The sequence below is a fragment of the Danio rerio genome, chromosome 20, assembly GCF_052040795.2.
Source record: "Danio rerio strain M-AB ecotype USA chromosome 20, GRCz13ab, whole genome shotgun sequence".
In the NCBI taxonomy this organism is placed as follows: Eukaryota; Metazoa; Chordata; class Actinopteri; order Cypriniformes; family Danionidae; genus Danio; species Danio rerio.
In genome coordinates, this window is record NC_141040.1 from 24,106,819 (window position 1) to 24,134,120 (window position 27,302).

The 27,302-nt window shown below is 35.6% G+C and overlaps 1 protein-coding gene across 7 annotated transcripts in view; it reads right to left on the reverse strand.

Moving 5' to 3' along the window:
• prkchb (protein kinase C, eta, b) overlaps positions 1–27,302 on the reverse strand; it is a 220,532-nt gene that overhangs the window by 37,500 nt on the left and 155,730 nt on the right. Inside the window, exons 1-3 of one of the 7 annotated variants that reach the window (XM_087297008.1) lie at positions 9,931–10,412; positions 6,810–6,815; positions 1,911–1,996 (exon numbers count right to left, since the gene is read on the reverse strand). The exons of 4 other annotated variants lie outside the window; for them this stretch is intronic. In XM_087297008.1, coding sequence (XP_087153134.1) covers positions 1,911–1,996; positions 6,810–6,815; positions 9,931–10,180 — 342 coding nt within the window. In that variant the 5' untranslated portion in view covers positions 10,181–10,412. Of the gene's footprint in view, positions 1–1,910; positions 2,466–6,809; positions 6,816–9,838; positions 10,413–27,302 lie in introns of those variants that run through there. 2 more of the 7 variants (XM_087297003.1, NM_001044806.1) reach the window with 2 other exon arrangements.

Consider the following 27,302-nt stretch of genomic DNA (forward strand, 5'->3'; position numbering starts at 1 on the left):
CTCTACAAAAAAACATCAGATTTCATTGCAGCATATTAACAGATTCGCCTCTCTATTTGAACACTGACTTCAGTCATTCTATATCGCCATTCTCTCACTCACTATTATTATTAAGCATGCCCTACAATGTGGGAGGAATTCCTGTAACACAAGGCACAACGAGGAGAGCTGGACAAGCTGGTTCAGGGAGTGAAGTCCAAAGCACGCATCACAAAGCACAACAAGCTCTTACGGGCTTGAAAAGTTCCTGTGTTGACCCAAGACACTAGAATCACATTTTAAAAAGTACACAATTTAAAAAGACAAACTCTGCATCTCTCACAGTACCCCTAATGATCATATATAGGTTGCTTGCATGTAAACCATGTCAGACAGATGCATAGATAATCTACAAACCCTCAGCTGTGAAACCAAAGCAGAGGTTTAACCAACCCTGCTACCCTAGATATGTTTAAAGTAAACCTGATTTAAAAAGTACTCTTCAAACCACACGACCAAGCAGAAACGATTACAAAAGGTTAACTTTCGTTCTTGTGAATAATACTGCGAGTTGTTCAAGTGGAACATATAAGATGTATATGAATATGAGTGTTATAAAGTCAAGGAAAGGAATCCTGCTGGTTTGGTTGAGCAGCATGTCTGCACGACTGCTACAGTATATGAGTTTGCATCTTCTGCAACACTGAGTGTGAGAACCGCATTTGCAAAACAACCTGTGCACATGTGTGACTGCAACGTACTGGGAAATGATCAGCAAAAGTTAGGTTGTGAATCTAACCGTAATCTGACCATGATCAACACTGTAAAACTCTTACACAATCTAACAGGCCCAAAGCACATGCTGTAGCCTATGCTAAAAAGTTACTTGGGTAAAAAAAATTCTTGTAGTCTTAAAAAACTTGATAGTGTTATTTTTAGCATATTTTAGTTTGAAAGGTAATATAACATACCAACTTGATTGGGTACAATAAAAACCTCATAATTATTTTTTATGACACAAAAGATAAACAGCAGTTGTTCATCAGTGCTCCTTTAACCAGATTTTAGCTTTTAGATTAAAGTAAAAGTAAAGCCAACCACATATCACCTTTTACCTATACATGTAGAAGACGGTATGCTGTTAAGAGTTTCCATGATGCATAGTGGGGTGCAACCTGTGGTTTTGAGCACGACCTAGTTCTTGCACAAATGAAAGTTACAGGACCCTCTGACAAGAACCTAGATATAGGTTACAGATATGTTACTGATTTTGTATTTGGTGCATTTTATCTGTAAATTTAATTCAAACCTGATAAAAAAAATTAAATATACTTTTGTTGCATTCCACTACAATATGACTAACAATCAACTGATAACCACTAAAACAGTACATTAATGGTTTTAGAATACATTTCATTAGGATTTAGAGGTTATAACATGTGTGAGGCAACAAATTGCCTGTAGAGACCCACAGGGACTATTATAGCTTTCATTCATTCATTTCATTTTGGCATAGTTCCTTTTTTATCAGGGGTCATCACAACATAATGAACCGCCAACTATTCCAGCATATGTTTTACACAGCGGACGTCCTTCTAGCTGCAACCCAGTGCGGAACATTATAGCTTTTATTAAAACCAATATAATTCCGGGTAAAGCCATTACAAATTTTTTTTGAGTTAACTTTTTAAAGTTAATAACTTTAACTGAATAAGTTTCAAACTACTTTTCTTGATCCGTTTTACTTATTAAACAAACAAAAAAATAATTAGAGTAGACATCAATATTTTCTTGAAAAAAAATGAGCCATCGTTTTATTGGGCTATAGTACATGTGCTGTCACCATGTTATGTTGTTATAATTTTGACGGTTTGATTAGCATAAATAATAAATAACATAATAAAGACTATAACTCTGTAGTGAAAACTCACCCATCCTTCAAACGTTTGGTTTGTATTTGATGGCGTTATCAGATCTTCAAGCTGGATTCTGTAATTAGCCACAAACGTGTCGTATCCTAAACGAGCGCTATGGAAAACAGCCAGCTCCAGCTCCACACCATTCGAGATGGTTTTGGTGAACTCCTCATTGAAAGTCGGTTTGTCGGTCTTCGTTTTAATGGCGGTCCTCCCAAGCTGTACATTATCAACTTTAACAACGATATAAGGATCCAGCTGCATTTTCCTGCTAAACGTGTGTCGGGTTGAAGACGTCGTTGGTTTTAAATCCACCGCCTCGCCGATACGCAGCTTCATTAATCCGTTGAACTTCATGGTCGATGCTATTTACCTTTCGACTCCGAATATGCATTAATTTGAAACAAAAAGGCTTTCTATAATTAACACTGAGTCTTAATAAACATGTTTATTAAAGGCTGCGTTCAGAAGAAACATAAATCAAGTCTTTGAGTAGCATAATCAGCTATAAAAAGTCAAGAAAACCACAGCTGAGAGCTGAACTCTCGTCTACTGCAGGAAATCGTCTGTAAATGAACCTCTCTCTCTCTCTCTCTCTCTCTCACACGCTCTCTCTCTCCCTCAGCTTTTACAATGAGTACATGCCTCGTTTGCGTCGTCATGTACAGAAACTATGCAGACAATGTGAACACAAAACAGATTGACACTGACGTGCTGACTTTGTAAAGGCAAAATATGGAATCCACACTCAAAATTATAGCTGCACAGACAGGTTTTTCTTACTGTGCGCAAAACGTGGCTGCTGTCATTCAAAAACCAATTATGAGGCTTCCTGACATTAACTCTATGTCTGTCTGTCTAACTTGTGGAAGTGGGGTTAATAGGAGCTATAAGCTTAACGTGTAGGCTATAGCTTGACTTCAACCAGCATCAAGTGTCCAAGAAATACAGAAGAGGAGAACGTTTGATGTCCGCTGGCACTGGAGTTAAGTGAAAGTGAAACAGACATTGATGACATAAAACGTGAATACAGAACATTCGTTTGTTCTTGCATTGTGAGTGTCAACAATCTAAAATGTAAGCCTAACCCTAAATATGACACATATTATAATTTGGTCCGACCTTCTTCCTGTGAGGCGATTGTGCTACTTATAGCGCCACCGTGCTGCTCAGACCAATTAATGAATGCCAAACATCAAAGATTTAAAAGTGTTTTTTAGTTAGTGTGGTGAAGAGGAATGGCATATTTTCAACAACAATAAATTCAGAATTTAATATGCCCCTTCTTAAACCTGTGTCTATTTAGTGTGTCTTTTTTAAATGGGTTTTTATGTTAGTTTCACCGCTTTGATAAATTTGGTTAATTATTTTAGACTTTGTGCTTTCCATTTCAAACAATTTATTAATATTAAAGTGTGTCCATTTCTCAATTTGTTTAAACCTGTTTGACTTTTTCAGTTGAACACAAACACTTTTTTAAGTTAACATGTGTAATCTAAGATTATTCATTTATTTTGGTTCAGCTTTAATTGTTAAATATAATTTTCAATTATTTGATCATTTCTAATTAGGGTTGATTGTATATTCTAAAAAAATGATGCAAAATAAAACATGGTACAGTGAAAAAAGATTCAAGCAGTACCTAATACAATTAAAAACTTAGTTGTAAATATAGTTAAATATAAATGTTCTTGATTAGGAGCTCAACTAAACAATATTTGTTTTGACCAATGTAAAATTTTAAGGTGACAGAAACTCAATGTGTTTTGTACTTTCATGCACTTAAAAAAATACATTGTTTAGGGCAAATTATTTATTTTTTATTGGCTCAATAGATCAAATTTAAATGTGAAATCATTACCCTATTTTTTATTGGATGAATGAACATTTTAAGGGAATTGTTGTTTTGATTAAAGTTTTTTTTTTTTTTTGTTTAGAACAAAAAAATTTAATTTAATGACTTTCTTCAAAAATAAAAATATGCTTTGTACCAGGTTATAACAAATTGTTCTCATGGAGATAGAAAATATGTTTAAGGCAAATTATTCATTTTTTATTGGGTCAAGTAAATGTTTTTAAAAGGATGAATACAAGCTTTTTTTATGTAACATGGTGTTATTAAAAGTGCAATTACCATTTATAAAAGCACAGTTTGGCGCAGTAGGTAGTGCTGTCGCCTCACAGCAAGAAGGTCGCCGGTTCAAGACAGGGATGGGTCAGTGTGCTCAGGTTTCCCCCACAGTCCAAAGACATCCAGTACAGGTGAAATGGGTAGGCTAAATTGTCCCTAGTGTATGTGTGTGAAGTATGAGTGTGTATGGATGTTGCGTTAAACATATGCTGGATAAGTTGGCGGTTCATTCCGCTGTGGCGACCCCCGGATTAATAAAGGGACTAAGTCGAAACGAAAATGAATGAATGAACGAGAAGCAGTTTCTTACAATTACAAAATATTTACTTATTTAAAAATGAGCTGAACAAATAAGACAATTTTACATTAAGTGGTTTTCTGTTGTTCAATGTTCACACTTAAATTTTTATAAATGAAAATTAGGATCCAAAAACAAAAAAAAAACTAAAAAACTTAAATCCATTGGTGTGCGCTGCATCACTTGTTAATTGTGAACATTAATAGCTAGGAAATCATCAGAAAAATGTATAAAAATATGTAAAGGAGTCAAACAGCAGACTTCTAAAAAACAATGCAACAAATATCTGCTGCCAGAGCACCCGCTTTGAATGTTATCACTCAAATGAATGGCCGTTATCAGTGGTTATCAGCTTATATGAGATATGGGCCAGTAGGGGCCTTATATCATCCATCCACATGGTTAATCAGCTATAATAATATCGAAGACTCCAGAGCCAGATCTGTTTTTATACTGTGATGGTTGGGTTTAGGGTTGAGGTAGGGGCAGACATTAATAAAATACAATTAATGGGAAATTTAATAAATAATATGAATAATTACAATTGTTATTCAGAAAACTTCAGATCCAGGTCTGTTTTTACATTACTGTGATGGTTAGGTGGAGGGGTAAACACTAATAAAATACCAAATCTACAATTAATCGAATATTTATTAAATAATTCTCTTTAACTTCCAGCAGCAGCCGTATGTAATCTATAGCTGATTAACCATATAGATGGATGATAACAGCCTTCTGAGCCTACTAGTAGGCACAGAAGACCCCAAGTGGCCCATATCTATCAGCTGATAACCAATAATAATGCACATTCAATCAAGAAAAAAAACAAGTCCTTTCCATTTGAGAGGAACTTATGACACTGGTAATCATGAGTTACTACCTGTAAAAGCTGCTTTGGAGAAATGGAGACATTGGTTGGTGTACAGTCACAAGACAAATTTACTGTCTTCATCGGTCACAAAAACCTATAGCAACTGATGAAAATGACCTAAATCATCAGCAAGCATAATGGGCTTTATTCTTCTCCCAGTTTGACTTTCAGACCTCACCAGCATCCAAGAACAGAATGGCTGACACACTCTCCCACATTCATTCATCTGATGAGTCAAGTGAATCACCAAAGCCAATCCTCCACCCTAAGGTACACAGCCTCATCCAGTAAACACCTCAGCATAATGTACGATCTCAGAAAATCCTCCAGCGAGACATGCTACAAACCTGTGATATGCAGGTAGGAATCACCACAACAAGATCATCTATTCTAGACATAACACTGGACACCAGGGGTCAATGAAAATACAGTTCAATTCATCTTTATTTCTATAGCGCTTTTACAGATTGTGTCAAAGCAGCATATAAGTTATATACCTTTCATTCCTGCATGACCAGATCTGGAGATCCAATGAAGCCATCAGAAGGTTTGTGGGTGGATGTACAGACTGCACCAAGGTTAAAGTAGTGTGCATTTTTAAATAGTTTTAGTTTGGTTCCTATTTTGTGCTTGCAGAGCTTTCAATAGACAAGTCTTTAAATAATAGCATATATAATAGTTTGCAAATAACAGATTGAACAGACCCTGAACCCAGAACCACAGAAATGCAATGTAAACAAAAGCAGTTACCAATTACCAATTACCAATAAAACAATTACCAAGATGAAGATGTAAGACAAACTTCTTCATATTAAAGATCATGTATGTAGGCAAACATGCCTTTAAATTTTTTTCGTAAATGAAAGTTTTCTGAGCTTTGCACTTACAGTAAATAAAATAAATAAATAAATGAATGATTACAGCTAAGAACAATGCTGTGTCTAGTTTTATGTTTTGTGTCAAGTGAACGTGTAATAAAGTACATCCAGGACAGTTGTTTTTGCGGAATAAAGCTTTTCTGTCTTGCACTTATAGCCAGCAAAAAGCCATATAGGCCCTGCAAGAGCATGCGTGTTGTGTATGATTGTTTAACAGAGCATATTAACACAGTCATCTTTTTATCTCTAATCATAACTTTCAGTATGTTCTGAGTCATTCTATCTCACCATCTAAGTCATTCACTTACTATCATTAAGCTGCAATGTGGGAGGAATTCACAAGGCAAGACGAGGAAAGCAGGACAAGCTGGTTCAGGGAGTGAAGTCCAAAGCACGCATCACAAAGCACAACAAGCTCTAATGGGATTGGGAAGTTCATGTGTTGATCTCTGACAATCAAATTGCATTGTAAAAAGTACACAATTTTAAGAGACAAACTACATGTACATTGGTTAGGAATATAACCAATATTGTCGTCTAATTTTAGTTTAAACATAACATGATTGGAGACAAGCAAAACTTCACAATCAGATTTTAAGACAAAAAGATAAAAAGAAAACAACAACAGTTGTTCATGAGTGCTCATTTGACCTTTCATTTGGAATACAGTAACATGATGGCAACGATATGCAAACACATAGTTTGTTATACATAGTGGGGTGCAAACTGTTTTCACCAATGGCTTATAGCACAAATGAAAGCAACAGGACCCTCTGACAAGAACACTGGGCTTCTGCACCATACATTTTATATTTGGTGCATTTTATTTACAACTTTGTTTTAATCCAGCTAAAAAAAAAAATGCTGTAACCGTTCTAATATTTTCCACTACAATATTATTGTGTCAATTAGTTATGACAATGGACATTTTTGAGTTATGTTAACTTATGTTTTACTTCACTGAACTTTTTATACTTAAACAAAAAATCAGCAGAATTCATATATATTAGTCAACTTTTTTCAAAGAAATTAAAACTATTAAGTTTTTAATAAAACAAATCCTATATATATATATATATATATATATATATATATATATATATATATATATATATATATATATTTTTTTTTTTTAATAAACTAATTAAAATGTATATTTGCATCATGAACATCTTTCAGCAGGTGTGAATCTGATCACCCTGGTAAAAATAATGGCTTAAGCAGGTTAACAAAATTTGGGCTAGTGTGGGATCAGTTCGGATGTTTTGACTGTGTATTTTATGTTATGTTTGGACAGTTTGGGTTACAAACATTCAAGTGCATCTGGCAAAACTGACAACCATTATGTTGTGGTGTGTGTTTGTCTGAGGTTCTTCTCAGATACCTGCTTTTTTGGGGAAATTTGTATTTACAGACTTCAAAAAAACTAAACCACTTTAAAAATGAATTCAGAGATGATATTCCAAGCCTTTAGAATTCAGGCAATTCTTAATACATTTGTTTTTAAATACACAATTGTCAGTGCTTAAGTCAGAAACATTAAAACCACATCGTAAAAAAAATCCTGGTTGTCTTATATTTTAAAGCTAAATCAAATTAATCTTATGAGTCCATTGAACTTATTTTATGTTAAAGTGACTTAAAATAGCTTGTGTAATTTATAAAATTAACTTAGAACTAGGCGATAACAGTTTTCAAGGTATACCGCTGTTTGGAAAAGTCAAGCTTTTAAAACTGCTAAAATTTTCTGCAATACCGTTCCTAATGTGCGTGCAAGATTTTTTATTTACATTTTTTAGGACAACAGTATCTCCAGCAGAAAAAAATATATCCAAAGATGCTGTTTTAAATTGTAAAGAAATCTGTTTTTGAAAAAAATGAAGACAGAAAGAGTCACTGATTCCATTGAATTACATAGCCTGATGTGTTTTTACTGCTCCAAAATGTCATAAATCTTTTTAAAAAATAGAATATATTGTTTTCAAAGGAGAAAAAAGTTTTTGTTTTTTACCCAGACATTTAAAAAGAATTTATTTCACAGCAGTGAGCACAATACCGTTATACCGGGAAACCGTGATATTTTTATCCAAGGTTATCATCCCGTCAGAATCTTATACCGTGCCTTGCCTAGTTAGAACATGATTAACTTAGTTTAATAAGTTAAAATTACCTTAAAACATATGCTGTCAGAACTACTGTCAGGACTACCATTGGATAAAACAAAATTGTCTTTTTAAAATATGAAATATGAATTTCCACTTATTTTATGACTGATTCAATTCAATTCAATTCAGCTTTATTTGTATAGCGCTTTTACAATGTAGATTGTGTCAAAGCAGCTTCACATAAATGTTCATAGTAACTGGAACAGTGTGGTTCAGGTTTTAGTGTTTAAGTTCAGTTCAGTTTAGCTCAGTTCAGTGTGATTTAATCGTTACTGAGTGTTCAAACACTGAAGAGCAAATTCATCGATGATTGTGGCTTGTGTGACAACCCTAACATTTTTCTTATTTTGCTTGACAAATCTCTGATTACCATGAGTGTATTTCATGTTTAATTTTTTTAATAATTGATATAAAATTCTCTCATTTTGATCTTTACACATTTTAATACCTAAAAAAATATTCTACCATATCCGTTAATAGAACACCAAATATTATTAGCACATTTTCTGATGGACTAACACATTTATAAATATAAAACAAATACAGATATTAAGGAAATCAATAGCATTTTTAATTTCACTTAAATATTAATGAGAAAAAAGCAGTCAGCTAACTGAGAGCATTTTAATTATTTATCTTAAATTGAGTTACCATAAAAACGTATGTATGTAGAGCTATAGCTTGTGTTAAAAAATAAAAAGTGAAGGACAGGCTTCTCATATGCCTTTATTCATTTTAAATCTCTAGGTTGCTTCAAGTGATCATTTAATTCAGCTGTTACAGTCGCTCTTTTTCATCTATCATTAATTGTATCAAATGCTTTAAGCAGTATAAATAAAATATCCACAATAAATTCATTGTAATCAATCAAATGTAAAACGAGCCTATTATTAGAAATGTGTTGCCCTTTCACAAATCACGAATGACATACATTAATAATGGGGTTAAGACAATTTTTGAATCTTTCTGCAAAAATGCCAACAAATTATTTAGTGTAACCGTCCACAAATGTTCTAAACAAGACATCTTATTGGAAAAGTTATCGAATGTGGTCTCAGTGTAATGGGTAATTTAACTTGTTTATAGAATCACCAAATACATCAATGAAAAAACCCTTTGTTGCACATTTGAACTGAAGACTTTCTTTTTTAAATGTCCTCGTTAATATATTCTGAGTATTACATCATTTGTAGTTATCCCAATATAGATTTTCATTCACTGAAAAAATATAAATTTCTGCAAACAATGTGTTGAATTTAAACAAATTAAATTTAGCAATGTACAACTTAATTTGTTTGTTTAAATTCAGTCCAAATAAATTGTTTACAACCATTTAACTTAAATAAATTGAATAAACCCAACATCTTTAAATAATTTTTCTCAGTGTAGAATTCTGCCAAATATCTTGATATTTCTGTAGTGTTTGCTATTACTTTTCCATTAACTACATCAATTACACCATTAATTCACAATATACATAAATTTTTAAAAAGGTTTACTTTTTTCTCCTTCCATTTTGTCATTGATTTTATGAATGCATCATTTGCTTTATATTTTATCTAATTCTAGATGTACTTGCTGTAACTTTATTATAACTCACCCATCCTTCAAATTTTGGCTTTGTGCCTGGTGTCGTTGTGATTTCCTTAAGCTGGATTCTGCAATTAGCCACAAACGTGTCGTATCCTAAACGAGTGCTGTGGAAAACAGCCAGCTCCAGCTCCACACCGTTGGAGATGTACGGGCAGAACTCCTCATTGAAAGTCGGTTTGTTGGTCTTCGGTTTTGTGGCGGTCTTCGCATGTTTTACATTGTCGACTTTAACAACGATGTAAGGATCCAACTGGATTTTCCTATTAAATGTGTGTCGAGTTGAAAACCTCGTCGGTTTTAAATCCACCGCCTCGCGAATATGCAGTCTCAAATATCCGTTGAATTTCATAGTCGAAGCTTCAGTATTAAGCTAATTTTAGGTTTACTACACTAAATATGCATTAGTTTAAAACAAAAACGTTTAACGTAATTGGCACTAAGTCAAAATTAACGTTTAAGGAACGTATTAAACACAAATTAAGTATTTACGTAATATAAAAAGAGCTGAACTCTCGTCTTATGCAGGAAATCGTCTGTAAAAAATTCTCTCTCTCTCTTTCTCTCTGAATAGTTTTAACTGTGTGAAATACAGTTTTCAAGATGAGTACATTCCTCATGCCGTGTTTGTGTCGTCTTCTAGAACAGAAACTATGCAAAAAATGTGAGCGTGCCTAAAACACAAAGGCACACCTTGCATGTACATTGTCACTTAGCAGACGCGGTTGACGCAGCTGAACTGCTGACTCTGTACTTACAGACGACATGGGAATCCATTCATTTAGTTATTTACAATTAGTGCTAGACGTGGGATTTTCCGAAACTACGAAAAAAAGTTATATGATGTCATTCAATGACTTGAACACAATCAGAGTAAACAGCAAAAGTCAGTCCAAGGCACAAAAAATGCGGAAAAAATATTTAAATAAATAACTCATTATAACTAATCAATATGCCTCCATGTTGTTAAAAATATCTTATGAAATATTTTTTTATGATAAATTCCAATTCGTCTAAATGAAGGAAGTTATATACACAGATGACAACTTAAGGGTGAGTAAATTATGCTGTAATTTTTATTTCTTTTCCCTCAAATTATTCCTTTATCCTGCTTTCTATGACCTACATGGTGAACATGACTATGCAGTAGCCTAAATCCTATATGTGACTTTCCAAATAAATTATTTTCCCAGAGCAGAGAACTTAGATACTATATTTGTGACACAAAACATGACCACTCGCTTTGGTCTTCATGGTCATCAGAATTTAATTCAATTTAATTCAATACAATTCATCTTTATTTCTATAGCGCTTTTACAATAGATTTAGCCAAAGCAGCTTAACATAGAAAATTTTAGTACATTAAAACTGTGTCAGACCAGTTTTCAGAGTTGAAGTTCAGTTTAGTGTGGTTTAATTTTCACTGCTGAATGTCCTAACACTGAAGAGGAAATCCATCGATGCCGTTCCGAACCATGCAAGCCAGTGGCGACAGCGGCGAGGAACAAACTTTACCAATTTGCAAAAGTGAAGGAAAAAACTATCAGAGAAACCAGGCTCAGTTGGACACGACCATATCTCCTCTGGCCATATTTCTTGTGCAGAGCTGCAGTCTAGGTGCCGGAGGTTGGAGAAAGCTGGATGTCCATCGTGGAGAAGCTGCAGGTGGGACAGGTCACCATCTGGTGTACAGGCTGGCCCTTCAGGATCAATACTTTTTAATGTGCTCACCTAACCCCACCCCTAACTCTACCCATCACAGTGACGTCACTAGCTCCATTGAGTGCATTGTGTCTGAGTGCATTGTGTTTGCATCTCTGAGAGATAAAATCTTAGCTTGCATCAAGGCTGCATCCAGATACTATTGGTCCATTTTAACTATAGCCCATTTTGTTGCTGTAATTTTTAAAAGGAGATTTTATCTTATTTTTTCCTAGTTAACTTTTTATTTTGTAGTTTTTCATCATTTTAGGCATCGTGATTATTATTTTAGCAATAATGATACTAATAACTTAATTGCTTATTTCGGGTTTTACACTTTTAGCAGCCTACCTTAATTAAACTTATTTTTCTTTAGTTGCTAACTTTGTATAACCATATTTTTACTATAAATCATGGTCAACTATTGTCAGTCTATAAAAAAGTCTTATTTTGTGGTTGCTATGGATTAACTCTATAATTATCTTTATTTATGTACTTCTTTTTATTAGAACCATGAGGAGGGCGGTTATTGCTATGCACCGTTGTCCAGGAGAGGGCAGTGCTTCGTCACGATGTGCCGTGGCATCAAAAATAACCTATCATCACCGTACACACTGAAATTTCAAATCACTTTTATTGTCACATCATCAGCAGCACGTGTGCTATAATGAGTGAAAAGTTTATTATAGCACACGTGCTGCTGCTGATGTGACAATAAAAGTGATTTGATTTGAAATTTTAAAACCAGATCTAACACAAGTTTGAGGTCAGCTTTTTTTTTTTTAAAGAAATTATTTTTTACATAAAGGCAGCAACTGCTTTTTTATTGTAGCCTATGTAGTTTTAAATACAATTATTACTCCAGTCATTACTGCTTTTATTACTTTCACATTAATAATAATAATAATAATAATAATAAATATTAGTGATTTTTTAAGGATCATGTAACGCTGAAGACTAATGAAGTTGAGGATTAATAAAGCTGAAAATTAATCAATAAAATCGATGGAATAAATTATTAAATTAAATGATAAACTACTTTTGAACAGTTATTTAGTATTGCAATAAAATTTCACAATTGTACAAATTTTAATTAAATAAATGCAGCCTTATTGAGCAAGACAAGCTTATTTTAAAACATTTTAAAATCCTACTGACACCAACTGACAATTAATCATTATTTAGTCTCATGTATGTCTAAGATTAATTAAAATTCTATACAAACGGGCGCCCGGGGTGCGTCGACGCCACCCTGAGTGTCTATGGAGAGATTACTCAGGCTTCATCAATCATTTACGAATGTCATAATGTAAAGAGCACTAGATGTCGCTGTTGCTCAAGACCTGCTGCTACACTTTCAAAAGAAAAGGTTCTGTATTGCAATTGATGGTTCAATCAAAAAACTTTAATATCATATAACCTTTTTAATTCTCAATATGAAAAAAAAAAAAGAACTGTAAAAAATAGTCAAATTAACAATAACTTACTGGCAGCAACACCACCACCAACATCAAAGACAATGTAAAGTTACACATTGCACACAGCTTATACAACAAGAAACTGCTTAGAAAAGCTGAAAAAAAAAATAACAATAATAAACAGCAGTAGGTAGTGTTGTCGCCTCATAGCAAGCAGGTCGCTGGTTCGAGCCTCGGCTGGGTCAGTTGGCATTTCTGTGTGAAGTTTGCATGTTCTCCCCGTGTTCGCGTGGGTATCTCCGGGTGCTCCGGTTTCCCCCACAGTCCAAAGACATGCGGTACAGGTGAATTGTGTAGGCTAAATTGTCCATAGTGTATACGTGTGAATGAGTGTGTATGGATGTTTCCCAGAGATGGGTTGCAGCTGGAAGGGCATCCTCTGCGAAAAACATGCTGGATAAGTTGGCGGATCATTTAAGGGACTAAGCCAAAAAGAAAGAAATTGAATTTTGAGATCTTAACATATACATTACAATAAATAATGAGCTACGAACCCACATTTTGTCATAATCATATTTTCAGGCAGTTTTTAGGAAATGTATGACTTTCACTACAGAAAATCCTTTGCATTATACAGGGACTATGAGAAACATGTTTATAAAACTAATAAGAGAATGAAATAGCTAATATCATCAACATGAACGAGACTCAAATTAATAATACACTAAAAAAATGCTTTAAAATCTGAAATTTCTGGCAAAAAAACTTTAGCAAATAAAAGATTAAAGGAATAAACCTATGTTTTTTGTGTGTTGTAAACATATGTTAACAATCTGTAAAAGTATCATTTTAAAAGATCAATTTTCACATGCCAGAAGCTTACACTTTAGACTGCCATGAATGCTCTCTGCACGTTTGGCAAAGCTGTGGATAAACGTATCATTGCTGTATAAAGAGGACCCCTATTGTATGACCGGGAGCCATGAGTGCAATTTTTTTCCATGCATGTTTTTTTTTTATTTCTCAATGTGCTGATAACCATTGACTCGCATTTTACAAATCATCACAAACCAGAGTTTCACCTTAAAGAAATCATCTTTAACGTTATTCTTTTTGGGTGCCCCGAAGTTATGTGTAAATTAACAGTTCATTTAGTGAACATATACCTTTAACACTTTCTTATTTTTCCCCTACAGATACCTGCTAATACACTTAGATGGGAACAGTGACAGATATATGGAACATTCATTTATTAATTTCTCTATTTCAGAAGTCGTCACAGCGAAATGAACTGCCAACTATTCCAGCATATGTTTTACAGAGCGGTTGCCATTTCAGCTGCAACCCAGTATTGGAAAACACCCATACACCCACTCATTCACATACACAATCATACACTACGAAAAATTTAGCTTCCCCAAGTCACTTTTAGCGCATGTCTTTGGACTGTGGGGGAAACCGGAGCACCCAGAGGAAAGCCATGCGAACACAGGGAGAACATGCAAACTCCACACAGAAATGCCAACTGGCCCAGCCGTGACTCACACCAGCAACCTTCCTGCTGTGAGGTGACAATGCTAACCACTGAGCCACCGTGCCACCCTACATTGAACATACAAAAAGAAAAAAATAATCATAAACATAACACCTGCTTTGCCATCACAGTTCTGCAATGTGAATGTCAGCAAGTGGGCTACCGAGTATCTATGTGCTGGCAGGCAAAAGAGTCAGGCCTCAAACTGTGAATAGCACCTCATTCATCATGCTCCATAAAGAACCCCAGGGAACACGTGCACCATAACCACAGGCATAAAAATAGACACTGCAGATTTACAAAGCCTCTCTCGAAACACCTTCATATACATATCCAGGCGTATTGATCCGAGAGATGGACTATATGTTTCTTAAGTGGCATGAGAGCAGACCGTTCAGACTGCTCATGCATGTTGTTCGGTCTTAAATGGGCCATATGGTGCTTGAAACCAAACCCGGGCTTATGCTGATACTTTTGTGCCGACACTATTAGTTACAAGGGGAATTTTCCAGTGTATCCACATTCAAGCTGCTATCCAGTTGGCCTTTGTCAAACGTACTATGTAAAAAATGCGACAGACTACAGTAAAAAATGTAACAATTTTCGGTTTGATGACACGAAGGAGAAAAAGAGACAGAGACAGCAAGAGAACTACGTGAGAAATATTATTGCACACCATCTGAATGAATGTACAGTTGTGTATTGTACCATGTTATGCTTTAATATTTTTCACTCTTTTTAATCCTCATATCATTTTTTTCTTTCTTGTTTATTTATCAAAATTCTAATAGTGTTTTTTTTCCTTTTCAGTATTACAGTTTTTCTCAATTGCTTTGGCACATTTTTTAATACAGACTTAACATTCTCTAAACTGTGAGTGCAAATCTCAAAACTGTTGGCTAGATTCTCAGATCTTTATTGTCTGCAAAATGTTACTCACCCAAAACATTTCATTCATGCTTCAAATCCTAGTTATTGTGTCAGTAATTTGGGCAAGGCCACCAAAACATAAAGTCTTTTTCATTGTGTGATCCACACTCCTCAAAATGAGTGAAGTTTATTTACGAACTAATTTTGAGAGGAATTTATGCTTATGCACGTGCTTATGATTGCTTGCATTATTCAATTTATGATTAACCAATCAGACGATTCCTAAGCCCCTATAAATACCCTAAGTTCCATATGACAGCCATGTTTGTTTTGAAGAATTCCCTCTTTCCCCCCTACTCCTTCTCCTTTTCTAGATGGGTGGCACGGTGGCCCAGTGGTTAGCACTGTTGCCTCACAGCAAGAACATCACTGGTTCTAGACCTTACCAAGCCAGCCGACGTTTCTGTGCAGAGTTTACATGTTATCCCTGTCACCGACTCTGTCCCAGTCCCTCCCCTCACTGGCCAGCAGAGGCCACCATCTCCGGACTTCTAAGCATTACATCATCCACTTACACTGATCCAGCACACCTGAACTCTATCCCGCTAATGACCCACGTACCCTTCATAAGCCGCACTCAAACACTCAGTCTTTGCGAAGTCTTGTTCAGCCCCGGCCAGCATTACTGAGCGTTCTATCCTGCCTGATCTTCTGTGTATTACTCCAGCCCGTTTCCTGACTCTGCTTTGCCTCCTGCCTGCCCACGACTTAAGCCTGTTACACGGACTCTGATACTCGCTGCCTGCCCTCGACCCAAGCCTGTTACACGGACTCTGAATCACGCCGCCTGCCTCTGACCCATGCCTGGTAAATCACTCTGTGTCTGTCAGCCGCCAGCCCTAAGACCTTTATTGCTGTTATTGTTGTATGTTCGCACATTCGTGCGTGTTGATTGTTTGAGTGAAAGTGTGACTAATAAATACTGCATAATGGATCCCTCCGTGTCAGTATCCCCGTTACAATCCCCATGCTCACGTGGGTTTTCTCTGGGTTTCCCAGTTTCCTCCCACCGTCCAAAAACATGCAACTTAAGTTGATTGACTAATCCAAATCGGCACCATAGACATGCTCCTAGTAGTAGTTATCTCTTAAGAGCAATTGCTATCTGTTTATTAGCTACTACAGCAGGGGAGTTCTCGAGATCAACCTGAGCTCAAACTCCCCTCTTGCCTTGCAAACGAGAGGGAGCCCCGGGATCGAGGATTGATAAGAGTGAACTCTTGATCTAGTTGTTTTTAACAATGACAGTCAACCATGGAAATTAAGGTCTAAATAATCTTTTATTTTTTGATATATTTAATATATATTTTTTAGCATTTTATTATATAACAGGGTTACATTTTATTTGACAATGGCCTCAGTGCTTCTTAATATGTCCAAAATAAATATATAAACAGTGATAAATAAATTTGTTAAAAAACTAAATTAAATGAATAAAAAATGTGTAATTTATTATAAAAGGTAGACATATTTAACAAATGTTTTGTAGATTTTTTAAAAATAAAAGTACTCTAGATTTAATTACATTTAAATACATTGCTACCACACCATCACCTGGCTGACACTCTTTCAACTTTATTCTTAGAGAGATAGAGAGAGATGAAATAGATAAATAGACAGACAGACAGACAGAGTGACAGACAGACAGAGTGACAGACAGACAGACCGACCGACAATTTCGTTTCGGCTCAGTCCCTTGATTAATCTGAGGTCATCACAACAGAATGAACTGCCAATTTATTCAGCATATGTTTTACACAGCAGATGCCTTTCAAGCTGCAAAACACTGGGAAACACTCATACACACACATTCACACCCAAATCACCTATAGTGCATGTCTTTTTGGTGCATGTCTTTGGTAAGTGAAACCGGAGCACCCGGAGGGAACTCCACACAGAAATAAAATAAAATAAGCAAGTAAATAACAGGGTGAAAATCAAAAAATGTGGTAAAAATCATGTGAGAGATTTTTCTTTTTCTGGATTGCTTTTTAAAACTGTCAGTTAGGTTTAGGGAAAGAGGAGGGTGGTTCAGTCGATCAGTCAGAACAAAAAATCCAAAGAAAAAAAAACATAGCTCCTGGGATATATTTGGCGCTGTACGAAGTGAAGGGGTCACTTGGTGATTTCCAAAAGTCAAATAAATTCAACCCAGGCTCATTCTGAAAATGTACCTCTAAATACATTGGTACATGGTACATGGTACATTTCCGCCAAATAAATCCCAGGAGCTATGTTTTTTTTTTTATTATTATTTTTTGGATTTGGATTTTTTGGGAACCACTGGTTAAGGGTATTAAAATGTAAAATAATCATAAGTAAAAGTGCTTATAAACAGTTAATAATAAGAAGGTAATAACCCAGTAGTAAATGGTGTGAACTATTAATCTAAAGTGTTAGCAAAGAAACCTGTATAAACTTGTAGCATTGCTAATTCTCAGTCAATCAAATTGCAGCCAGTCTATAATTAACACAGCATGTCATTCTCGTGTGGACAATAAAGCTTAAAGTCATCACCTACTATTTGTTTAGGGAGCATGACGATTGTTTCTGTCACTCTATGACCTTTAGGCAATGATTCACAGCAGCGTATCACATTAATAGGCAGCTTCTAATACAAAGTGGTCCCATTTGAAAGGTATCGACCTCATCTATAAGCTCTCTAGTAGGTCCCCACAATTCAACCTTTGAAGGAAGAAAAACAGCATGTTAAGGATCCGATTGAGGGAATAACGTGGACGCTTGTAACCTTAGCTCCTCATTGCTCTTTCAGATGATTGAGAGAGCCCAATAAAAGCTTCATCTATTTTCTTTGCTGATTCCTTCAAGGGCATGTGAAAGAGAGAGAGAGAGAGTGGCTGAAAGAGAAAGGTTTGATTAAATTAGACATTACCATGAGATTTTGTGCTCAATCAATATACATATTTTGCAGACGCCAGGAAAGAGGTTTATGTCTTATGGACTGCTTTTAGGACTCACATGCAGTATAGATCCACAAATACAAACAGGCAGTATAAGCAAACTTGAAATTTGTAGTTTAGTAGTAAATTCTTGATCTGTTTTCAATCTCTAATGCAAGCACTTTGCTTTAAATTGTAATCTAGTACTGATGAAAACCGTAGTTCAGTTTATATTATTCGTAGATTACACAAAACAGTCCTGGTTTTAAATCAATCAATACATGATAATGATTTTTTAAATTTGATAATAAAAAAATGGTTGTTATTTTGCGTAGTCGACATTTTCAGGATTTTTTTTTTAAAATCACTTCTATTACTTTAAATTTGAAAGATTTGTTATGAGGCCTTTAGAATAAAATAACAACAAACAAATCAAATAAGTCCAGAGATTTTTACAAAGTTCCCATTTTAAGGTGACCTCTTAAGTGTCACTCATTTATTTTATTTTCGGCTTAGCCCTTTATTAAAAAAAATACACAGAAATCCCAACTGATCCAGCCGAGGCTCGAACCAGTGACCTTCTTGCTGTGAGGCGAGAGCGCTACCCACTGGGCCACCGTACTGCCCGCCTCTTAAATGTTCCATAGATAAATGGCTCGTATTCAGTTTACGTACCTCATATAAATTTCTGGAGAGTGTCAAATACGTCCCAGAAGCTACTGTACATTTTCTACTGTACTGTACAGGAAAGAAAAATTAAAAAATGCATGTAAAAAACACTTTGGGCATCAAGAGGTTAAGTCTGGTTAGGATTGGTTTTAGAAAGTGCAAAAAAAGAAAAACTCTCGTATGATTTTTATCTTGTTTTCAGATTTGACCACATTCTCACTTATTTACTTGTTCATATAATTTTTTTGGCTTTTGTTTTTGTCTTATTTGCTTTCTGGAACCGTTCTTTACAGGATTCCGTCATAAACCCTGTTCTGCGTCTCAAATGCTCTATCGTACGCGGCAATTTACCAGACAAACTGGTAACAGCGGAAAAGCCGTTATTACAACCCTATGGTTGTCATGTCTCATCTGTCTCTCTACTCTGCCTTAAAATATCTGATGGTCTACTTTAGACTGATTGCTTGCTCCTGATTGGTCTACAGTATTTTAAACAACGTGACATAACTTCCTTGGCAGCCACCTTGTTTTGGTCACTTGCTATGTGTTCTTTGAAATATTTGTATGTTGGAAAATGCAGAGTTTTTGTATGTGTTTGTAAGTTTGTGACTATTGAGATTTGTGAGAACTGTTTGTTTTGTGTTTGCTTTGCTTGTGGTACTTTGTTCTTGTTTGACCTTTTTGCCTGTTGACAATGATTTTTGGGTTATCCCTTAAATGTGGTTGCTTGTTCTGTAAATAGTTTGTAAATAGTGTAATATTGGGATAGTAAGGAGTTTGACACCATTTTTTTGTAAAACCTTTCGACCTTTGTTTTTGTGTTAGGTAGTTGGAGTAGTTAACTGTAATTTCTTTTCACACAGAGGTAAGCCATCAGCTGTTATCGCAAAAAGGAATGGTGTCATACAGCTCGAGTACTGTACAGTATCGTTTGTTTTAAAGACAAAATGCAGCCATACATTCCTCTGGCTACATAATTCGCAATCTGCAGAAATGCATATAGGGGTACATTTTCAGAATGAGCCTATGTTGCAACTAAAGGCATCCTAAACAAAGCAAAAAACTGAGGAGTAAAACAATAGAGATACTTCATGCCTGAATGTCACATCACATAACTGCCATTAACCAACATTACAGAATCAAGAATACGAAAACTGTCTTGATATTTTTTTTTAAAGTTTAACCTACATTTTTTTAGGAGGACTTTAAATAACCTTAGGGCAAGATGGATGGATCAATCAATCAATCAATCAATCAATCAGTCAGTCAGTCAGTCAGTCAGTCAGTCAGTCAGTCAGTCAGTCAGTCAGTCAGTCAGTCAGTCAGTCAGTCAGTCAGTCAGTCAATCAATCAATCAATCAATCACAAACATTAATAATTTGTCGTAAAACAGCAATGCTAGTACACAGCCAAAATTCAGGTTTAAAATAAGAACTAGAGTGAATCCTTAGAAACATTTAATCATATAATCCATAAAGAGTACAGCTGTAATCTGATTATAAACTATTTAGAATGTAATATAATTACAACCTCTTAATTGTTGGAATCTGATTACATAATCCAGATTACATGTAATTAGTCACAATCCAGCAGAGTCTGCATTAATATGACTCTGCGTTAATACCTGCCACCCCAGACAATGTCCTCAAATCCCAAACCAGGCTCATTCTGCAAGCGTACCTCTTTATACATTTCTGGAGACTGCCAAATACATCCCAGGAGGTAAATTTTTTGCAGTTTTTGTTTTCACGAATCCAGCAGAGGCTGCTGAATACGCTTTTTAAGATCTTAAATTTCTCTCGCGAGTGCCATTCGCACCTGCTGTTCTCACGTAAATCCACCAAAGGCCGCTGTCGACTGACTGTTTGACTGACTGTTTGACTGACTGACCAATCGACTGACCCACCCTCCTCTTTCCCTAAACCCAACAAATTGTATTGATTGATCCGCTAACGGGACAAACTGGTAAACCGTCCATACGAAGGTAAGCGGTCCGCTGATAAGCGTGTAAAGGAACGGCGCCGTACCACCCCGTAGCGTTCCTTTTAAAAATGATATGCAGCCATACAAACTTCTGGCTACATAATTCACAATCTCCAGTAATATATATAGGGCTACATTTTCAGAATGATCCTATGTGGTCAAATTCTCTCTCTTTAGTCAAAACTGTAGACATTGTCTCCAGAATGACAGCTCTATTTTTAAAAGTCAAAGTTGCATTTCTTTTCTGTTAGCTGCAATTTATACGCTTCTGAGAGAAGCCATACACTTGCGACTGGGAAACACATGGAAAACATTTGCCCACTGCAGTTATATTCAGTGCAGCTGTGTGAAAACACCACTCTGAGGATGAGGCTTTAGCCATTACAGTCTTACTGGAGGGGATAAACTGAGAGTAAAACATCATTTTCTTAACCTGAAACTCAATAAATCTTTCCAGTGCTCGAAATCTTGGTCTGAACTTAATACAGTAGTATTTTTGACACAAATACCAGTATATACAATATAAGTTGAGCAATGAGAACTTCCAGTGGCGTAGTTTTTGGCACTGTTTGTTTACAAGGTTTTTATATAGTTTAAGGAGATTGGAGATGCAGGTATTATTAAGTTATGTTTGTATATATAATTTGATTCTCAAAGTGATGATTGCTGTTTACTTCCACTTTTTATGACTTACCAAGGACCATAATAACAAACGACAAATGTTAGTTTGCAATATCAAGAAGCAAAATGGACTAGTATTAGATGACAGAATGAAGTTAAATATTTAAACTTGCTGTTCTTACATAAAAAAATAAGATGGATAAAATATTAAAATAACAAGAAGTTTACACAAAGTATTGTTACCTTTATTGTTTTTGTCCCACAAATGAAGCCACAAGTAAAAGACTAGTAAAGGGGTGTCCAAACTTGGTCGTGGAGAGCCGGTTTCCAGCATATTTTAGTTCAAACCTCTTTAAACTCATCTGAACGAGCTAATGAAGCTTTTTCTGGGTACACTAGAAACTCCTAGAGAGATGTGTTGAAGAACGTTGCAGCTAAACTTTGCAGAACACCGGCCCACCAGGACCGTGTTTAGACAGACCTGGACTAGCATGTCTTCAAACACTATGAATGAGTATGCATGCGAGTTGAGTGAATGATTCAAATGACTATAATGTAACAATGTAATCATAACACAACAAAATTTAAATAATATAAAAATTTAAATAAATAAATACAAAAAAAAAAACTAAAAAGGTTTTATGTGTTATGTGCAATATACTTACAAAATATTAGTATTAAATATTTGCCATTTTTGGGGGGTATTCACACAGAACACATCATTACATGCTGCGAGATGTAAACCAGCTAAAGAATGTTTTTTTATAGATCCTATTAATGTGGTCATGTCATTGGCTCGTGAACATTTCCTGCTTGTTATCAAATTATTTTATAACTGTAACAAGAGGCAATTGAGTCATAACTTAATAATAAAACAGCTATCAAAACAATTATTTATCAATTTGTGACTTTTTTTGGATTTTCAGAAGCCATAGAAATTAAAAATGTAAAACAGGAAATATGTTGGGACCTTTGTTTTTGTTTACATCCCTCAAGATGGTCCATAGAAAAGCCCCATCCTCCATCATGTTGCATCAAATCAAACTGTAAACAGAAGCTTGCAATGCTTAGCCTGAAGTTCTTTGATTGGTTGCCTGCTTTGGGCCTGATATTGATGAGCAGTGCTGCATTTAAAAGTTGAAATTCTTTTTACTTGACAAGGGGTCTTAAAAATGTGCGGCTCTTGTGCAATATGCTGCAAAGGATGCGAGACGTGAGTATTCCTGTTAAACGTGTTTATAAAGAAAAACAATACATAGGAAATTAATGAATTGGAAAGGAAGAAGCTGTTTGTGTGAACGGTGTCTTATTGTTTGCAAAATATATACATTTGTGAATGTGTGAATATGTTTGTTTATTTTACAGGACGTTTTGTGCACAGCTGTAGTGTTTCCTTCCAAACTGACAGTGCCATCTACTGGCCTGGCATGCATAATACAGCATTTTTAGCCATTTTTGTGGATCCCTGTGAATAAGATTGTTTTGAAAAAAAAAAAAGTAGTCTAAATATGCAACTTTTAAAAAATGCAAAAGGAAAATTCTGTACATTTTTGTAGATTGTTTTGTATTTTCTTTTATGAATGTATTATGGCCTGGTCTACAGCATCATACACACTCAAACCCAAGCAAAATTAGATTCTGTGTAAAAACAAACACATCCAGTCATTCTGCAAAGCAAACTTTAACCACAATATACACTGACTGGCCTCAAGTTCTAAATCAACTTTACATTTTTTTTACAATGAACCCCGGATGGAAAGAAACATTCCAATGACAAATTCTTCAGGCAGGTAAGCAAAATGCCTGTTGGGTTCGTAAATTTAGCCAGGAGGGCAAGCCCGAGGGTGAATAGCTATTTCAGGAAAGAACGAGTACTAGAGTTGAGGGACACACATGTTTAAAATAGTCTATGAGCTTGCTCCAAAACAAACACTCTCCGGAGACCTAATAAGAACACGTAATCCGAAAAAATTCTAAATAATCAATCTGGATCCAAGCCAAGACTCATTTTCCGCATTTTATTCACAGAGAGGGCCAGCAGGTTCAGGAAATCTCTTGGAAAGCCACAAGTATTAGTATCCAGGCCTCGACCGGATGCCCTAAAGCTCAGGGTTCAAGCTTCTTCCCGTTCTTCCACTTCTCAAATCTGAGTACGTGGCGTAGAACGAAAATAAAGTCCTGTATATAATGAATATTCCAGAGAGATAGAGTGTGTTCAACTAAAAGAAATGTTGATTTATTTACTTAGCATCTTTATCTTTTTTAATTCACTTTATTTGTTGTAACTGAGACCCTCTACATATTCTCATATTTACATGCCAATCCCCAGACTATCCCCATAAGCTACGCATCATCCCTGAGCTTTAAGCTTTCACAGCACAGCCCTGCCGTCCCTCAGGGATGTTTTACTCCAGGTAATCCCCGGCCTTAGACAACAAGTAGTCCTTTTACACTGTCCCATTCAGAAAGAGTCCTTCCACCCCAGCCTCTCCCTTTCCCCCGCCATCAGCAAGCCAGCTGTCAGTGTAAAATGAGCCGGGCGGACCCTCAGCCTCTGCCCAGCTGCCGCCTCAGGATCTTATCAGCCACGGGACCATGCAGCACACACAATCTGGACCTGGTTTGGGTTTCAAGGCCAGTATAGAATGACCTAAATGACATCAATAACACACTTGTGTTAAAAAAAACATAGACGTGTACTGGAAAAGTAAAATGCTCAAGCTTCGGTAAGAATGAGATTATAGATCTACTTATGTTTACTTCTAATATTTCTTTACAAATTATCATAAAATACATGTCAATTGCTGTAAAAAAAAAAAAAAGTTAGCATCTGTGAATCCACTGATTTCTTATCAATTAAAACAGTTGATCTCAGAATGTTGAATTTGAAGGCATTGAAAATATGTGCTTCATCTTCCCTTTTTATGCAAAAATGTACATAAATGCAGTTTCGATGTAAAACAAACATTACGGGGCAATATGACGCTTTGTATATATATTTGTATAATATGTATATCATATATCCTACGTTGCTAAAAACACAATGAGGACACATATATTTAGCTAAAAATTATTTTGAGCAAATATGTTCTTCCGGTTTAAAAATACATTTTAAAGCTACTTCACAGCATTGAGATCCTTGTGTAAATACCAGCTTGGAGATTGGCTGTCAGTTCCGGCCGGTACAAAGTGATGTCATTGAGTTTTTAGCACATCTGGTAATTACAACCCAGGCTCATTCTAAAAAACGTAGCCCCGAGGACGTTTCTGGAAACCGCGTAAAACGTCCGGGAGGTACGTATTTTTGCAGTTTTTGTTTTTGTGAATACCCGAGAGGCCACTGTTTGCGCTTTTTCGCATCTCAAATGCCTCTCCTGAGTGCCCTTTGCGCCCGCCCTGTTCTGGCGTGAACACACCAGAGGCTGCTGTCGAACGCCCGTCTGTCTGACTGGCTGAATCATTGACTGGCCAATCGGCTGACCCACCCTCCTCCTTCCCTAAACCCAACTTATTTTACCGATTGATCCACCGCTCACCCACTTACTTTCCTAAACCCAACCAACAATTTACAAAAGCCGTCCAGAAAAAGAAAAGCCCTCGTCGGATTTTTTCACGCGTTTTCAGATTTTACCACATTCTCACCCTGTTATGAACTTGTTCACTTTTCTTTTGGATTCTGTGTTTATCTTTACTGATTTCTGGAAACGCTCTTCCCCGGAATGTTGTCGTGGTCAGCCTCTCTGCGTCTCAAGTCCGCCGGCGTACACGATAAGCTAACTGGACGAACTGGTTACGGCGGGAAAGCCCCCCACACGAAGGTAAGTGTTAGCGCCAAAAAGACCAGCGTCACGCGGCCGAATGAGCCTGGATTGGTTAATTAATTAATGAGATCTGACACTTAAATCGAACCAATCAGCGCGCTCTATTGTGAACGAGATGCAACTTCATTAATATGCATGATATTGCTTCGAAGGCTCCTTTTACCTGTTATAGTGTTCAGAGAGACGCCACGTTGTGTTGCCAACCGCAATTCAAACAAGTAGAAGAACGAGAAGAATTGTTTGGAGACATGGGTCATCAGTCTTTTCATCAAAAGGTTTTGTTTCTATTTCCCCGCGATGAGAGCACAGCTTGCGTATAGATCCACATGTCTGGGCTACAGTAGTCTGCTAAAACGTGATAGAAATATGTTTGTAAGGAACATTTTTTACCCAAGAGCTTTTTGAATCTGGAAATGGTAAAATCTGGATTTGCCGCTTGTCTTCTTTAAAAAAAAAAAAAGATGCTGTTCCAGTTGGTGTTGACTGTCCTGTCTCTACAGAGTTAGTGAGCGATCAATGTTCCTGTTTATGCTTATTCAGAGGGCAAAGTTAGTTTGTATTGTCAGCAGTACACACTTTCAGTTTTTAAAGATAAACTTTAGTGAAAATTATTTAGTTACTAAGTTTACGGTAATATCAATTTAATATTATGGATGAAAAATCCTCCACTTCCAAACAGCTTTCAGATCTGCTGATGCTGCTCTACGAATCACTGTCTATCTCCCCTGTATCTGTAATTGTGTCGTCCTTGCCTATTTCACCACTCGCCACTGTATCTGTAACATAAAGTAAAATGTATTTCAGATTCAAAAATGTAGACAGTACTCTCTAGTGGATTTGTCATATGAAAAGAGCAATGAAATGTACCTGGAGCAAAGTATTTTATGTTTAGCAAAAATGTAGGCTGGAGCACACATTGTCAGTGAGCCTGGGTTGTTAATTTGATTTTGTTTTGTTGTTGTTTGTTTGTTATGTTTTTTTAATTTCAAAATAAATTAAACAAATTGCTTACGTTGCATTATATTAATCACAAAAGATCACGTGTTTAGTTAAAAACTTCTGATTTGATGTTTTGCTAAAAAAAAAAAACTCATAATCATTAGTGAGAGTTAATTAAGAGCAAGTAAAAATGTTTGATCAAATTATCCATGTCAAAATCTGTGGCTTGTTTTATGAAAATATTCAACTATTTCTTAAAGAAAGAGCTCACTCAAAACTGAAAGTACTGAAATTGCTGTTTCAAGCCTGAGAAATGTTATTGTTAATGAAAAAAGAAAAAGAATTTATAAAAAGTTGTCATCCACTTACTTAAAACACTCCTATAATATATTCTTTTTGTTTCAGGGAAGAAATAAACTCAGGTTTGAAACATCATGTGAATGATTACATGATGATATTTGATATGTCACTACACAGTGCTTGTGAATGGTCACAATATACTGACTGAGGAGAAGAAACTGTTAAATACAGTTATTTTTGTTTTATGTGCTCACAAAAGTACTCTTGTAGCTTATATATAATATTCTGATTGAACCACTCACAACATATAGTCTGTTTTGAGGATTTTTTGCTATTCTTGGACATTTAAAAAGTCTTTCTGTATATGGAGGATAATTGAGCTCCCAGATTTTATCTAAAATATCTTAATTTATGTTCTGAAGACAAGCAAAGGTCTCACTGATTTGGAACAACAAGATGTTGAGTAATTAATAACATTATTTACCATTTTTGGATGAACTAACACGTTTTAAGTGCTTGATTTTCCCTATAAAAAAGTTTTTTTCTAACAAGTAATGACTACATACTCAGTTTGAGTTCAATATTTACCACAAATATTTATGATTCCTCTTTAAATGACTGCGCAATTTCTACATGATATCATTTTAAATAAAGCAAG